Below are 16,666 nucleotides of genomic sequence, written 5' to 3' on the forward strand. Positions count from 1 at the left end.
AACACTTCCTGCATGTTATTAGTTTTCTTAAGGAACTGGGAACTATGTTCAGTGTTTTCCACCTTTGCAAACATGCATTTTTTACTACCTTGGGGTGATTTTTTTTGTTTGTTTTCCAGAAGAGAAAGAGCAGACATGCTTCAACCATCAGGGATTTTGCAACCACTACAACCTAAAATGCATAAAAGTAGGAAAATGGTTTGAAAAACAACATCTTAAAAAATGAATCATAAATAAGACTTTTTGAGCCTACTAGCTATATCAGATACAAGGGTCAACTTCACTTTGATACGTTCTGTCGAGGAGTATCAAACATCAGCCTTGCATCTGTTATGAGCTCAAAGGTGAACACTTCCTTCCAACTGTTATTGTCTGCCTGCACTCGTCATTAAAGCTTTTGTTGTTAAAAATAACTTCTCTTCAGGGGGGAAAAGTCCCCACGACTAATTCTAAGGAAACACATGCTCAATCATGGACACCAAGCTGAGGGTTTCCAACCTCTCATGTCCGGAGCAGTGCAGCACAGGCTCAACCTTTAAGACGGAGAGGTCAAGAAACACTTGGTGAATCATTTCCACATTTGTGCATGAGGCGAACACAAAAACACTGCAGAGGTTTAATTCGCTGACTCTGTTTCTGAGGATAATGCTCAAAAACACTTTGGAAAACAATGGGTAAATCCCACTACACTCACTGTGGTTTGCTTGAAAGCATCGCATGGAGGTATTTCAACTTTCAAGCCAGGCTGAAAAACTTGCAGTAATGTGATTTGACTAAAAGGCTGAGTTGCCAAGGTGATGAATGCTCCACTAGACCCAGCAGGAGATCAGCAGAGCGAATCTACCAACAGTCAAATCACTCTGCTGAGCGAGGAAACCTGCCTGCATTAACACAACAGAGCCATTACTGCCCCTGTGGGCCCTGAATGCAGCACAGAATAAAGAATGTCTCACATCCATTTACAATATCAGAGCCCATTTAGCATGTAATGTGAGGTGTATGATGTATTACCACAGTGTTTGAATTAATTGTGATTACATATATTGAAAAATATCATTCTGCATACTCTGTTAAATTCCAGCTGTGTGAGTTTTTGTTTTTGTTGTACATTGAGCTGTAAGATATGAAGAAATGTCATGACGCTCAGTTTGTTTATGTAGCCTTGTACACATCAGCAAACAAAGCAACAAAGTTTTACTGATTCCCTGAAATCAAACCTGAATCACTGAACTATGTTTGACTTTTATGAGAGTTTTTTTTTTTGTTTTGTTTTGTTTTGTTTTTGTTTTTGTTTTTTTATAAAAGCAGAACGAACAATCCGGGCATTCATTTAGAGAAGATTTCTGTACTTTTTAAGAGTAAATAACTGTTATAACTGTTCATACTATGGCGAGACCTCAACCTCACAGCTCAAGAAACCACAGAGCTTTTTAACAAACAGCAAAAGTTTCAGAGACGTGTTTGTGGCGAGCCACTGTGGATTTGAAAGGGTGTGATGTAAAACTGCTAACTTGTGTGCACAGCAAACTTCCTGCCAGTGTCTTTCATCTTCACTGCAAGAATCTTGAAATCACAGTGAAATTTTTTGCACCTTTGTAATGTAAATTTTGCAGCATGTCATGCCCATTGCAAACAAACAAACAGCGTACCTTGTACAGTCCCTGAGTGCTACTTCTCTACAGTGTTTTTCTTACTGTGTGAAAAATGTCTCATTGAAAAGATCTCATCTTTTGTTTGCCTTTCAAGCTTCAGCAACATAAAAACGCTTGATAACAGATGCTGAAGATCAATACCTCGTGAGAATGATCGGGTTGTTGTGTTTCACAATGACTTCCTGTTTTGTGGACTTTGATTCATTGTGACAAAATGTCAATAAGACATAAACAATTTCTCCTCGCCCTTTGGCTGAAATGGTGAAGTGGTTATATGAACTGCACAGTTTACATTATGTGCAAATGGTAGTCAGCAAATATTACCCTGGTCACATCTTGCAAAAACATTTCTGTTGATTTGCAAGTTGAAAGAAGCTTCTGTTTAAATGTGAATACGTCTCTGACAAAAAGCTGTGAGCATCTGTGATCTGTCATTTGGCATCATCGTCATGTCACTAAACACAGGGAGGATCCACTACACCAGCTGCTCAGCTGCAGAGAAAATGTCAGCTGAATAACCAAGTAACTGGGCAAGAGCACCAAGCTGGAGAGGTGAAATGAGAATTGTTGTGCCCTGTAGAGTCTGTGCTGTTGGCACATCATAATGTTGACTGTGAACTCTGAGATTGTGGAACTCTGTTGTGAAATCCTCCCTAGAAATCCTGATGACTTGTGCATTCTCCAGAGAAACCTCCTCCTTTTTTTCACCAGCTTTCAAAGCTGTTTTTAATTCTCCGGTGAAGTAAGAGTACTTCACATTTGAGAGCAGGAAATACTCATGAGAAGAGGAATCTAGACTGTGATCCTTCATACGGCCTCTATTATTAACTGTGAAAATAATCAATCTGAGAATCTGAGCTCCACACGAACATGACTGGACAACTCTGCTCATCCTGGCTCTGAGACTTCCCTTCACTAATGAGCAGTAACATGCAGCCCCACTGACCCATGAGGGGAGAGGAGTGCTGCCTTTTCAGGAGAACAATGGACAGATAGAAGCCTCTGTGGTCTGTAGATATCTGGAGATTTTGATGCAGAGCAGCCAGAGGAAACTCATCATGCCCTTGATGACACATGGCAGGATAAAGGAGCATGACAACACGTGCAATGTCACAAAAGAGAGTCTTGGAAAATGTGTGACATCATCCAGTTTGACAGATTTTGGTGTTGACAGACAGAATGGATCAAATTTGTGTTGGAATAGTAAAATTTTGAAGCTTTGTCCAACATGTGCACCAAAATTTAGGATTCATGTCTTTTCTTTTCTCTTACCAATCTCATTATAAGGACAGTTTACTAACAAACTACATTACCATGGTCATCTGGGGTCATCATGTGTCTAAGTAAGACACAGGAACTTGATTTTTTAAAAAACTGTGTTTACTTAATAACATGGTAGAGGGGTTATTTTAAAAAGGTGTGTTTATCCATGTAATAATGTAAACTTTCAGAATATAGTACAGGTGCAGTGGCACCACACAGACGTTTGGTGTAAAAAAAGGAACTGTACTGCCACCTTGTGGCGTATGAAAACCCTGTAACAACGTGAACTTCTTGGCGTATAAAAGCCAACACCCAGGCATCCATGGGAAGCTGAGTTGAGTGTTGATGAACCACAGCTCTGTGAGTATGCTTGCGCAATTTGAATTGAGTTTGTTTACATAGCAGGTCTTTTTTTTACATCGTAAAGTCCCGGTACATCAAAAAGAGACGCAATATAAGAGTTGTAGTCCAATTTCTACCCACTAGAAGGCGCTGTTACTATTCCACGCTGTCAAGTAACATTCACAGGCTTTTATTTTGTGTGAAACTCCTCGAATGCCCTTTCAACCGGCACTCTGTGCCCCTAATTTCCTCTGTATTCTGCAGACTAATCAGTAAGCATTACTTTTATTGTTAATATTTTCTATGGGCTTCTTTTTTTAGACCAAACTAATAGAGAAGTGTATCAGACAGGCCCATGGTTTACCAAACTGGCTGCTTTGCTGATGTAAATCTGCTTTATTGACACGAGTAAAATCCAAATGATGTGTTACAACCGCAGTGCATCTAAAAACTAATTTGTGGTCAATTTATGAGGCCTTTGAACCAGTCTGTACTTAATGTCATCCATATTCTACATCATACTTTCAAATTCTGTGCTGTCAATATATTGAGATAAACTATTCAATCTGAGTTATAGTGTGAGGTGCAGACTTACAGGACCTGCGATACCTTCCTCTGGTGCTTTATGGACTTTGATGGAAAAGTCACAGCAGACAACCGAGGCAGACAGACCTGAACAGATAATGGAGGGTGGACGCGGTGGGGAGTAGTCAGTCGTGCAGCCCTTACTCATTGGTTGCCTCAGACACAGTAGCTCTCTCTCCCTCACTCTCTCATAAATGCGCTCCCACCACCAACCGTAGCAGATAATCACAGGCCACTTCGAGGGGGACACACCTTCTGCTCATTTTGCCTCACTTTACCCGGGGATGCGTTTCGATTCACGGAGAGGTGTTATCAGTCCAAGATTTTAGTCGCTTTTACAGCTCCGCAGTTTTTTCCTTTTTTTTCAGTTTTTACGCATAGACAACACGACTCTTTCGCTTCAGATCGAAGATGACTGGGGTTTTTGAGACCTTAAATACTGATATGCATTCCAACCAGATTACCTCGAGCAATTACCACAGCTTGCACAAGTCGCAGGAGTCGCCGACACTGCCAGTGTCCACGGCCACGGACAGCAGCTACTATAACAGCCAGCAGCCGGGCCATTGCGCAGGGTCTCCTTTTGGCCAACTCGGCTCGTACCAGTACCACGGCAGCGCCACCAGCGTTGTGCCATATAACACAAAGTCATACGAACTCGGTTTCAACTCATCATATGGTGCATACAGCTCCTACGACTCCAACCCCTCTCCTACTTCAGCAGACACAGGTAAGGAAGATGTTTGTTTCCTCCATTTTGATAAGTAAATTTACCTTTTTTTGACCCTAATGACCAAAGTTGCTAATGGCATGAAATGTAGAGGAGACAAATTTAACCATGCACACACCAAACCTGACAATAAGCATGTGGTTAGAATTGATTAAACACGCCAGCAAAGATGAACTCTGAAGTTTGAGAACAGTGTATTGTTATTATATGTAACTCTAATGCAATGTTGGATTTTTTTTCCTGATGTCATTTGAACAATTGTGCCTAATTATCTTTTGTGTTAAAAATGTCTGACAAATATGTCATCTAACATGCGTCACAGCTCAAGGTAACAAAGGAATATGCAATACCATTTGTGCATAACATAATTTGCCCATGAATGTTCCTGCAGAGAAAGAAGAGCGTGAGCCAGAAATCCGGATGGTAAATGGAAAACCAAAGAAGATCAGGAAACCTCGAACCATTTATTCCAGCTTTCAACTGGCTGCACTTCAACGGAGGTTTCAAAAGACGCAGTATTTGGCTCTACCAGAACGGGCCGAGCTGGCAGCCTCACTGGGCCTTACTCAAACACAGGTGGGTACATCTAAGACCCGGGTTCATACTCTGTCAAATATCTACGTCGTGTCTTGAATGAAAAGAAAATTAAATGTGTCATGGGCGGATTTATGCTGCAGAATGTTGGTTAATAAATATTTCGCTTGTATCCTTGTCTTTGGCAGGTCAAAATCTGGTTCCAAAACCGCCGCTCCAAGTTCAAAAAGTTGTGGAAAAGTGGAGAAATCCCCCCAGAGCAACATGTTGCTTCCAGTGAATCTCCCCCCTGCACGTCTCCGCCAACTACTGCCTGGGACTTTCCACAGACTCAAAGAATCAACAGTGTCAACTCCAGTTTACCTCAGAGCAGCAGCCCTCCCAACACGACTGCGCCTACATCGTTTTTGGCAAACTACTCCTGGTACTCAACTACGAACTCTACGACGCATCTCCAGCCTCCTCTGGTCCAGCACCACCACAACTCCGCCATAAGCGCTGGGACGATATTCTGAAACGAAAAACAAACACAAATACTATCGGGTTTAAATCGGACAATACTGGTGAATAGATGAGAAATGCCAATACCTTTATTTTGCAGAGCTCGTCTGTGCGCCATGCGAACTTTACGCACAGGCATTGAGGTGAAGTTAATGGAGCCAGACAGGTTCATGGACCTTGCCAGTTTTCGCAAATGCTAGATACAGATTTCTACAGTTATTTTTCTATTTATTTATTTTGTCTATGTCGAGGGATGAATGAACCACTATTACCCAAAGCAATCACAGCCTGGGCGCAAGCCTGCTTTTATGCGGACGTCACTTTTTGCCATTCCTGCGAATCAAACAGTCATCGCAGGACAACCTGTCACAAATGTAGCACAAGTTAACTGTATTGTGCCTTTTTATCAATATGACCTCATTTTGTTGTGCGTTGACATAGCTTACCTTAATCCATTCCATGTTGTTAGTTGAGTTAAATAAATTTGGGGTAAGTGTCTAAATCCACGTTTGTAAATATTTTGCCACAGCTTTTCTGATAGCCCATGTCGCTTCGACTTTTATTTTTAGGCTATGAGTGCAAAACCATCATAATCCACCGTGAGCTACTGATTGTTCCACCCTTCCTGTTATTTTCTTGTATCACATTTTATTGTAATTTTGTCTTATTTATTTTAGCAGTGTTCCATATATGGCCAGACGTTATTTAAATAAAAAATGTTTCTGTGCATCCCTTTGTTTTTTTCTATTTTTTTTTTCTGAGAGTATGCTTTTTAAATTGAATACAGTGGTCTATTTTATTTAAATATTGACAAATACACCTGGTTGAACTTTTTTTTTCTTTCAAAAATCAAAAACATGTTTACTGAATTTCTATTATTGTTTTATTTCAGAGTATTAATGTCAAGACGTGACTTTATAGCGTTTAAGTTGGCATGCCTTGGGAAACTTTGCTAAAATAGATTAAAATTGAACCACTGGAATATAATTTTAAACAGTTTATTTTTAAACTAACTATTTAAAATAAATAAATTCCATATTTTGACTGTACAGACAGAAATAGATGAATAAAATACCCATGTAACCTTAAGAGTACAAAATTATTTGTCAAGCTTCTTATGCTAACCTTCTTATGCTTGTCTTGTTTGAAAACAACTGGATAGCTCCACGAGCTGAGAACAAGACACGGGGATAGTTGAACTTAAATATGTGTATATATTCAGGCGTTTCCATTTGATGTATAAAAAAAAGAAAAAGAAAAAAAAAACTTCAACCAAAAAAAAACCGTGTTAAGTATTAAAGACTCAATCTTGGATTTCTATAAGAGTGGGAGAGCGCCAGATAATTCCGAAGCTTCCTTGAATAACTTTAATTATTTTGGACCAGTCGAGAGACGATTCGCTGCTCTTTTACGCAAACAGGCTGAGGTATAAACCCGGGGCGCAGACTGGCAGGCTCAGCGATGGCAACAGAGCAACACGCCTTTGCATGAGAGGGGGAAATATAAGGGTTGCTATGAGTGTTCACAAGCTCCTCAGACTCTGTGGAGTCAGAGAGCTGCTTTCCAGACGTTTTATGAACTCGGTCTAACAAGAGAAAAGAGTGTTACTGGGTCCAAGACAGCCTGAAGCTACAACAGTATGGAAACATTTCTCACGTCTCACAAACTGAGCCTGTGATCTCTGAAGACGAGCAGACTGACCTACATTATTTATGTGGCTCGTGTGGGGCCTGTGGGCTACATGGAAAACACATGCACACGTCAAAAAATTACTCATCATAGTGTTTGTAATTGATTACAGGAAAACATAATAAATCTTATGTAGTTTAATTTAGCAAAATGTAGTTGACTCCTATTGACGAATAAAGGGATTGAGTGGGGTGGGGGCTTATTATTAGTACACAGTCATGATTATCACTGTCTGTCCCACACGCTTCCCTTCAAAACGACCACGAGTCATAAAGTGGGATCGTTTCCTTGTACATAATTAGGACTGTAGCTTGTCAGCGGTTGCCATATCTCCATGATGGAGCCTCCTCCCTGGAGCTGACAAGATAAGATCTCAGACGTGCAGAATGTAAGCTACACGGGCTGAAATAGCTTACATCTATGGGGACCTACTATTGTAAAGAAAGTGTAAGTGAATGCACCATAGCATGCACATGAACCAAAAATACAACTGCTACTTCACAGGTGCTTCTTGAGAACAAAGCTTTTTAAAACTTTTTTAGACTATAAACCATTTCTTCCAAAAAAATAAAAAATAAAAAAATAGAAAAGAAGCACGATTGTTTTGTTGCTCCACGTGACTTCCACCACAGTTTAGTGCTGCTGTGGTTTTAGCATTTTCTAGGCAACTTGTAAATGCCATACCCCCTATCCTAATTTATACTCTGATCTGTAATTTCATCCACATTTGCTTCGGTTTGAGCATTCCGGCTTTCAAATCTGAAAGCCTGCAATTACTATATAATTCTTCGCAATTTTAGATGTCCTAATATGGGGTGTTATTTTTTACACAAGACAATTTCCCGCTATTTCAAGCATCAACATTGTCAAAGTCGCATGTACATAATAAATGGGAATATCAATGCATAGTTTTTAGCCTAACATCTTGACTCAACGATAATTATATCCGTGTGGAGCCTACGCAGAATTAGCCTGAATTGCATGGTAACTGCTGCTTTAAATTTTAAAAAATTACTCATAATTTCCCCCCAAAGATTACCAAGATCTCGAGTGCACAATGTCATCAGCGTAATGAGGAGTAAACATTTATGCTAATAATCTACATTTTTTCCTCCGCTATCAGCTATAAAGAGGGGAAATAAAGCAGACATTTTCAGTCATATTCTGAACTCAGCTGCTGCCAAAGCTTACACCGACACATGGGACACATTTTGTGGGATTTAAGCGCTCGGTTTGGGTCTGTGCTGCGGGATGCTGCTGCTCATCTGACTGCATGCTGCTTTCTGGGAATCTAAGGGGGAGCTTTGCCTCTTCACTGCCAAGCTTAAAAGGTGGGTTTTGTTATTTTTCTTCCTTAAATATCCACTGGAAGTAGCGCGACGATTGAATGCATCTGAGAGGATTTAAAACCAAGAATTGGGTTGTCTTCCCTCAGAAGGAAAATTAATCAATTTTTCTCAATGATTGATCATTAAATGTTGCTGATTCTTTTATGGCATACAAAATAATGAAAGAATGGCTCCACATCTCCACATATTTCCATTATAACGCTGATTTAAAATAAGTCTCCTATTAATTTAATCCACAGAAAGGCAGGCTTATATCTGAGGAAGCTGTGCACACCGATAGGAAATGTAAGGACAAGCAGACACACGAAAGCTTCTTTAATCCAGCCTGTGCTCTCATTACTCTTATTGTGCTCTGCTAATTTTGAAGCCTCTTCTCCGCATTGACAGAACTCCGTGATGTGCTGTACACCTGCAAGCAATTTGCCAGCCTTACACATAAGTCTAAGTCTAAGGGAACAGTGACGAAATGGCAGCTCACCTATTTCGCTTTTTTTCCCCTCTCCTTTGACTGCGGCAAAATTTCTTTCAGAGCACTATCTCCTTTGTGAACGCAGAAACATCCCCCGTGCGAGAAAAAGGCTCATAATTACCTCAGAGATAGGAAACTGCATTAGAATAAATAAGGGCGAAATTACTGTAATTATGCTGGGTTTGATGGGCTCAGCTCGTATAATCAAGGGGAGAATACAGCGAAATAACACTGACCCTCTTGGATGTGCAGCTGCGCCTTTCTAAGGCTTAGGTAGACACATTTATGTTTGCTAGAACAGCAGCAGCACAATTCATATGACTTCTTAATGCCATCGAAATATATACATAATGCTTCATGCGACGTACAGGCTTGATCACAAAGGACAGCATAGACCGTGTTTGTATTAAGAACACAAAAGAGGCTGGAGAAGGATATTACACAAGGGTGAGGCAGTGTAGGACAGAAGTGGACTTCAAATGTGTTTCAGTTGTTACGAACAAAACTAGGTCGAAATTAATAACAAAAATAAACAAGGAGGTTTATATAAACCATTTAAAATATGCATTGTTTGGAACATAAAACGAACAAATAAGGCAGTAGACGCAGTGTATTTGTGAACCTTCCCAGAACAACACTGGGCTGTTGAAGTGATGCTGTGAGGACTGTATCTTTTTTTTTTTTGTTAAAATGCAAAACATTCCATTTGGTATTATTTTGATTATGCACCTGCAAGAGAGAGAGACAGTTGGTGCAAGAGGTGCATTTTGTTTATTTTTTGTGTCCTATTTAATCAGTCAGTGCTAAATAAAGGATATGCTTTATGGAAAATAATAATTTGAGATAAACATTTTATCTCCTCTTTCTTTTTTCAATTTTTGTTGTTAATTTTTTTATTTTTTTGTTTGTTTGTTTTAGGCATACTGCTTTTCTCTTCTTTGAGATTTTTATTTTGCATACCCGATAGAAAAAAAAATGTAGCATTTAAATAGATGTATATCTAGGGTACGGGCAAGTCTTTTCATATATTAATTAATATGCACGATTAATAAAATTACTGAACACATTTTGAGATCGTTTTTCCATCTGTTGAGTTTTTAACGCATGCTAAAGTCGAACCAAAGAGCCGGACGCGTAATTGCGTAACTCCACAGCAAAGAAGTAAAGTGTGAACTCCAAACAAGAAAGCCTTTGAACTTTTCACTCTCTCTGCTCTCCTTCTGATCCGAGCCGCTTCAAGTGCTCATCCAGTCCTTTCTGCAGCACCTGCCTCGTGCACAATTATTCACTTAACACACACACACACAGTTGATCTCTCCCATTCACGGCGAGAAAATGGGGATTGTGGGAGGACAAATGGATTGAGATAATCTTTAAGAAAGGCTGGGAAGAAGGCGTAAGGGATGATGTTGGATGAATTCAGGTTTCCTGTTAGGGCCGGTTAAATCACTAAAACTTGAATAGGGTACCTTAATGCCTGCAAACATGTTTTTATATTAAGCTTAGCTGCATGTAAAGGGATTTGCGTGCACATGGCTCCTAGAGATGCATCAACCTAATTTTACAGACGCAACGTCTGGTTTATGATTTTCTAGGGTCACTCCAGCGGTTTGACAACATCTACAACCACAAACCAATGCTGGCTACACACTACATGAATCCAAACGACGAGCCTTTTGCAGCTCACCCTCACGTGGTGTCTGCTACAATAACCGACATGATACTGCTTTGTGTCAGCTCCCATTAAAGCTGCACCACGCTGAAGCCTTTCTTTTCAGGAAAGGGGAGGAGGAGGAGGAAGAGGGTGGATTTAAGAGTTTACATGGAGAGGATGGGTGGTGGATTTCAATCAGACACCTTTTCTTGACATAATTTAAATCATTATTTTACTGCTTTTGAAACTTTGCACATTCTGTACATAAACCTTCAGAAACAGATCAATAAATTAAAGTGATCAATACAAAACTAAATATTTTCTATGTGGACTAAAACACATCTCGACGAATACAGAAAGCCTAAAACCCTGTTTCACAGCGTATCCAGTACAGCACAAAACAAATCTGCAAATTATGTACAAAATACAGTGACAAATCAGCTGCTCAGCCTCAACAGAGTTCTTTTTTTCCAAAGCAGCAAAATTGTCAGGCCGTTTACATTTTTCACATAACATGGGGGCACGGCATAGAAAAGCTTTGCTTGCGTTAGTGCAGTAGGAACAACGCAATGTTGTTGTTTTAAACACACACACACAAACTCACTCACTCACACACAAAATGAACACAGGTAGACCTTAACATGTCCCAATAATTTAACTTAAATAACAAACACATAGAATCAACATCTGAGACTTTAGCATACTGTGGTTGGATGGGCTGTAAGCATAAAATGGCCTGGAGGTCACTGGTCGAATTAATTCATCGTCATTATTTGGTTAAGCAAACACCTCTCCGATTTACTGTGTTTATAAATGCAGATTGATTTTTTTAGCATCAGCTTGGGCCAGACATCTGGTGTAAACAAACACGTGTTTTCTTACAAACATAATAACTCACACAAATATGATTTAAAAAATAGAAACGGACACAACAGTGATAAACAGCAGCCAAAAAGGATCCATTTGTCTACAATTTCCGCTCGCTGTCATGGAAATGTTGCCCCCCGGGCGCACTGCGCGCCCTTTTAGTCTTTCATTCCCTTTTTCTTCGTCTTCTCCGCTCCTTCCGGTATGAGGAGGCCACTGTGTCAGCAGGCGTCTGCACGCGGCAGCAGACTCCGGGTTGTTGTCGTGTGTTATCAGTGCCGGGCCGCGCGGAGCGGCTGCAGGCCCACTCATCATCCAGATCCACGAGCCATGGCAAAGTAGAGGGCTGAGGTGTCTGCTCACATGAGCTGTGACTGTTGCATAGACTCTTGGTGTGTGGTGGGATACCACGAGGTGTAGCTGGGAATGTAAGATCCGGTTGATCCCACTGAAGTCTTCACTGTGGACGGTGAGCTCCAGACAGGTGCCACCGAGGGAGACCCGCTCGACAGTCCGCGGCCGGTGGCCAAGGCGTTTGTGTCAATTGTTCCTCCACCTTGCTTCATCAGTTTCTTGAATTTAGAGCGTTTGTTCTGAAACCAAATCTTCACCTGGAGAGACAAAGAAAGTTGTTGGATTTTTCAAACAAAAGGAGCGTCTAATAAAAGACAAAACTATTTTATGTAATATATTGATACTTTTTACGCACGCTTTACGCACAAAGTCCATAGCGAAAAAGGAAGACACTTATTACTTGAACCTCAAATTTTAAACCAGTCATGATTTTATTAATGCACGGATGACAGGATTAAATCTAGAGCAACAAATAAATTGTGGGAAATTGAATTTCATCTTAGAATGTGATGAAAAATGTGCAACTTAAATTGTAAATAACTAAATAATTATGATTTTAATCGTGGCATCTTTGGTAAAAGGTTATTTGTGAATGTACAGAAACGTTCCTGCGGCAGTGATGCTATTTGTGCTGATGTAAACTGGAACTTGCCTGTGTCTGAGTGAGACCAAGCGATGCTGCCAGCTCAGCTCTCTCCGGTAACGCCAAATATTGCGTTTGTTGAAATCTCCTGTTCAGAGCTTGAAGTTGCAAACTTGAGTAGATAGTCCTTGGTTTTCTAATCTTTTTCCCTTTCCCGTTGAACCGAACTTCTCCTCCTTCCACCACTGTGTTTTTCTCTGTTTCTGGCGCTGAGGGAGAGAAAAGAGCAAAGAGACGGTTAGAAAATGAGGAGGCAGTTGTGGCCAACAAGGCTGCGCAGCTATGAATACTCCAGCGCAAGTTTTACAGGCTGTACTTTAGGTATAATTACCCTTAATTGCATACATTGTTTATAGCGTTACGCAATAAATAATTACCAAGCCTAATTCCAACATCTGGCTCGTCTTTTCGCTGCAGCAAGGACTGTAAACATTGGAAAGTAGTGCCATCACTGAATGAGGATATTTTAGATCCAAAGATGCTGCTGCACACTTACCTGGGTCTTCTAACCGTGTCTGTGAAAGCGCCGAGCTGTTTTGATAGCTCTGTACTGTGCTCAGATATGGACTGCTGGAATGGCTGCCGACCGAGTTGACGTATGGATAACCCAAAGATCTGGGGAACGACGAGGCTGGGCTGTAGTTGTCGTGCTGGGTATGACCTGCAGAATGTAAACAGTGCATGGGGTAGTGTCCGTGTGACACAGAGGAAGGCGACAGTTGCTGACTCGGGGGTCCAAACTCCATGAAAATGGTTTTTCCTGAGGCTGGGCTATTTAGACTTTCTGGGATTGTAGTCATTGTCATCTCTTCTCGCGGTCCCCCTTGTCTCGCTTTTGTTGTTTTCCTTCTATGATCTCAGTGAAGGACGGGTCCCAATTTAAGCCGAACTGATTTTTTCTCTTTCCATTCATAAGAAAATGTAGTTTGTGCCTGTGAAAAGTCCCAGGTATGATGCTGTGGACCAAGACAAACTCGCTCAAAGGTTTGAATCTCGGACTCATGAATATTCATCGAAGACGGTCGCTGATTGGTCCTCGCGCTCCAAGAGGGAAGCCGATTGGCGACGCTGGGGCTGGGTCCGAAGAAGCTGATAAAGTCAAGGAAGCCCAGAAAACCACAATATTTCCTCCTGGGGCGTCAAGATTTACCATTACAAATAATTCCTGTTTTCTTTCTTTCTTTCTTTTTTTTATTCTATCTAACTTCACCTGTTTTGGAAGTATCGAGAAAAAAAATCAGAGACTATTTGGTGATTGTATTTTCTAATAACCAAACACGGTTATCTAATAATATTTCCCAGTAATGATAATGAAAATAATAATAACAATGATATTATTATATTTCATATTGTCATTGGCCTGTATTAAAGGTGTCGCTGATCATATAACTGTCTAAACATTATTTAATAGTGAAATAATATTTGCAGCCTCGTTGAAGCTGCTCTCTCTGCACTTTCTAGTTTGATTAAACCTTTTTGTGATTAAAGCTCTATCTGCAGAAAGGTACATTAGCATAACACTAGTGTTCAATTTTCATAAGTAGCTCTGTAATTAGTCATGTATTTAACACTTACAGTGGCTTGAGGTCTCAGTTACACCTGGCAGCATGGAGGACGGTAAAACAGTTTCTGCTCTGATGTCAGATGAGGTTTGTTGGCTCAGGTGCCGGTTTAATGATGTTTTACAACACCTGAAAGCACACAAAAACATCAGAATTAAGCTAACATAGTGCAAAAAATGATACTTGAATTGAAAAGGTTAATGACTGTATTTAAAAAATGATCTGAATGGTCAATTTAATGCATCTTAGAAACAAATATAAGCGAAATAAGACGTTATTACTCCTTCAAAATAAAACATTGTGACAAATGATAGCTCTTCTGACTAAATACTTTTCCCCACTTTGTTCTTTTCTGTTTCATAACACAGACATGAATGCACACAGGCCTGCTTTCCTCTAACATTTACATGCTCCAAACAACATTACGCACCTTCTTTTGCAATCAATTAAATCCCACAGTGGTGTAAAACATGGCCACCTTTGATTAGCATGAACCTGAGCGAGGATGGGGGTGCGGCCGGCCTCCCACATCCCAACGAGAACAATTATCCACGGACATTTGATTTAATTGAACTGACGATTGACTACACACAAGAGATATTTCTTCCAGAGCTCAACTGGACCACCATTGTCGCTGTGCGTAAAGTCTAACCAGAGTACATTTAAAAAAGGAATAAATTAATCCAGTCAGCAGTTAAAAACAATACAGGCGCACTTACTTAAAGAAGTGAGGTCAAATTAGAGAAGCTGATAAATCGGCGTCATCCGGGGTCAAAAATCCACATCAGGACGCACGTGTTAAAAGGAGTAAGTCCCCAGAAAGTCTTCATTTTATCATGCTTCGTTTGCAGGCTGCAGCTCTTCTTCTGGTGTCTGTGCGGAGCAGAGACACAGCCCGGCTGCTGCTGCTCCATCGGCAGTCCCCTCCAGCTCCACCTGAATAACAAATTAAAGGCAGTTAAATTCCGTCACTGTGATTATCAGTGTAATTACATAATTGAAGTCAAAACAGAACTAGCAAGTTGCAAAAAAAATGTGGTATCAAAAAATGCAGGCGCTGACATCACGGCACGTGCGCCACAGTGTGCCAGGCGGCTGCGGATGCCTGGATTTAAAGATTTCTGTTGAAATATTAGGCTATAACGACAAAGCTGGTCCCTTGTCCCCCCTGAAATAGGCCAATTTGAAGTGATTTCTCCGGAATTACTTTCGAAAAATGCTTCAAGATTTCCTCTATCAACAACGACAATGATAATGGCAGTACAACCAATAATTATCATCTTCCAGAACAGAGGACAGATTTTTATGGGTACTTGGTGGGTGCGACTGATAACTGTCATTATTTTCCCACGATTATAGTATCTGCAAACTGCCACGCGGCTGTGAGCAAAACCATTAACAGAATAGAGGCAGAAAATGTAAAATAATACCACGAGTGTTCCTCAAATAATAGCAATAATAATTACAGGCGTTTATTGAAGTAAATGTAATTTAGAGACGAGCAGACTTATACACTCTGCACAAATCATTTCAATAATACCTTTTGCTCAGTCAAACATTCACAAAGTGTTGATCTGCACACAAGCTGAGACATTTATTATTCATATGAGGGATTTTCTCAAGTCATCCTCAGGGATGAGCAAGCAAGCAGGCGTGCGATAATATTACTACTTTAATTTATAATCTGACTCCTGCAGGAGGGCAGCGGAGGCCACACTGGTCCAGCTTCCTGCAGCACGGCCCTAAGCAGCCCCACACTAAAAATAAAGTCCTCCATGCATGGATGGAGCGCGGAGCAGGCCTCATTAGGAGTGAGTAGCTCTGTGGCTGAGGGTGTTTTAACACCTGCTGCTCTTCACCTGAGGGTGAGTGCAGAGGTGGAGACAGAGGGGGAGAGAAAGAGGGGGAGGTGGAGGGGTAAACGGGCCAAGATGTCACAGACTTCATTTCAGTCCGGTGATAGAAAGCCCTCCTCAGCTGACATGCCAACCCACATTTTCACAGCCACCAAATATTATCCAAACCGCGGTGCATTGGTAAACTGTGCGTCCGTGCTGAGCTGAGGCACAGCTCCGTGTGCAGCCTGCAGTCTGCATGTCAGATATGATTAATCATTGTCATTGGAGGTGCAGGGAACTGTAACTTCCATGGTCAAAGCGCAGATGTATATATTTTGTTAATTCCAGTGTAATTTCTTCTTCTACCTTTCCTGCGATATGTTGGTTTAATATTTGTTTGCAACTAATGATTTTCACTGCAAATGAAATCAGAATGAGTTCACAGATGTCATGCTACATGAGTGATGAGGAAAAAAATTACTGCCATTCGAGCAGGTTTTAAAAAAGCTGAGCAAAAAAACAAACAAATGCAAAAAAAAATGTGCTGACTCCACTCTTTAAATGTTTTTTTCTTTTTTCGACATTAGCTCGATTTAGGAGAGGCCCTGAGTGGTTTGATTCCACAGCATCACTG

The 16,666-nt window shown here is 40.7% G+C and overlaps 2 protein-coding genes across 3 annotated transcripts; one reads left to right on the plus strand and one right to left on the minus strand.

Annotated features, from left to right (window-relative positions):
* Positions 1 to 4,062: 4,062 nt before the first annotated feature.
* On the plus strand, positions 4,063 to 6,321 carry dlx2a (distal-less homeobox 2a). Its single transcript, XM_074694982.1, has 3 exons — positions 4,063 to 4,572; positions 4,964 to 5,148; positions 5,295 to 6,321. Exons 1-3 carry the CDS (start codon positions 4,254 to 4,256, stop codon positions 5,619 to 5,621), a joined length of 831 nt encoding a protein of 276 aa, XP_074551083.1. The 5' UTR covers positions 4,063 to 4,253; the 3' UTR covers positions 5,622 to 6,321.
* Positions 6,322 to 11,038: 4,717 nt separating this feature from the next.
* On the minus strand, positions 11,039 to 15,644 carry dlx1a (distal-less homeobox 1a). 2 transcript variants are annotated; one of them, XM_074694569.1, is made up of 5 exons: positions 14,914 to 15,644; positions 14,208 to 14,323; positions 13,129 to 13,293; positions 12,642 to 12,841; positions 11,039 to 12,246 (listed from the first exon to the last, which is right to left on the minus strand). In XM_074694569.1, exons 2-5 carry the CDS (start codon positions 14,239 to 14,241, stop codon positions 11,995 to 11,997), a joined length of 651 nt encoding a protein of 216 aa, XP_074550670.1. In that variant the 5' UTR covers positions 14,242 to 14,323; positions 14,914 to 15,644; the 3' UTR covers positions 11,039 to 11,994. The 2 variants fall into 2 exon arrangements, with proteins under 2 accessions (XP_074550670.1, XP_074550668.1); XM_074694567.1 differs by lacking the exons at positions 14,208 to 14,323; positions 14,914 to 15,644 and having other exon boundaries at positions 11,041 to 12,246; positions 13,129 to 13,814.
* Between the last annotated feature and the right edge of the window lie 1,022 nt (positions 15,645 to 16,666).

This window comes from Halichoeres trimaculatus, unplaced genomic scaffold (genome assembly GCF_033239565.1).
Source record: "Halichoeres trimaculatus isolate MK-OKI-2021-1 unplaced genomic scaffold, fHalTri1.1 fHalTri1_scaffold_19, whole genome shotgun sequence".
Taxonomy (NCBI): Eukaryota; Metazoa; Chordata; class Actinopteri; order Labriformes; family Labridae; genus Halichoeres; species Halichoeres trimaculatus.

Bases quoted from the DNA above. Each gene is read 5' to 3' on its own strand.
- dlx2a (XM_074694982.1), top strand. From the start codon at position 4,254: ATGACTGGGGTTTTTGAGACCTTAAATACTGATATGCATTCCAACCAG. The intron at 4,573-4,963 runs GTAAGGAAGATG...ATGTTCCTGCAG, and splicing joins TCCTACTTCAGCAGACACAG to AGAAAGAAGAGCGTGAGCCA. The intron at 5,149-5,294 runs GTGGGTACATCT...TGTCTTTGGCAG, and splicing joins TGGGCCTTACTCAAACACAG to GTCAAAATCTGGTTCCAAAA.
- dlx1a (XM_074694567.1), bottom strand. From the start codon at position 13,438: ATGACAATGACTACAATCCCAGAAAGTCTAAATAGCCCAGCCTCAGGA. The intron at 12,842-13,128 runs GTAAGTGTGCAG...TCTCTCCCTCAG, and splicing joins GACACGGTTAGAAGACCCAG to CGCCAGAAACAGAGAAAAAC. The intron at 12,247-12,641 runs GCAAGTTCCAGT...TTGTCTCTCCAG, and splicing joins TTGGTCTCACTCAGACACAG to GTGAAGATTTGGTTTCAGAA.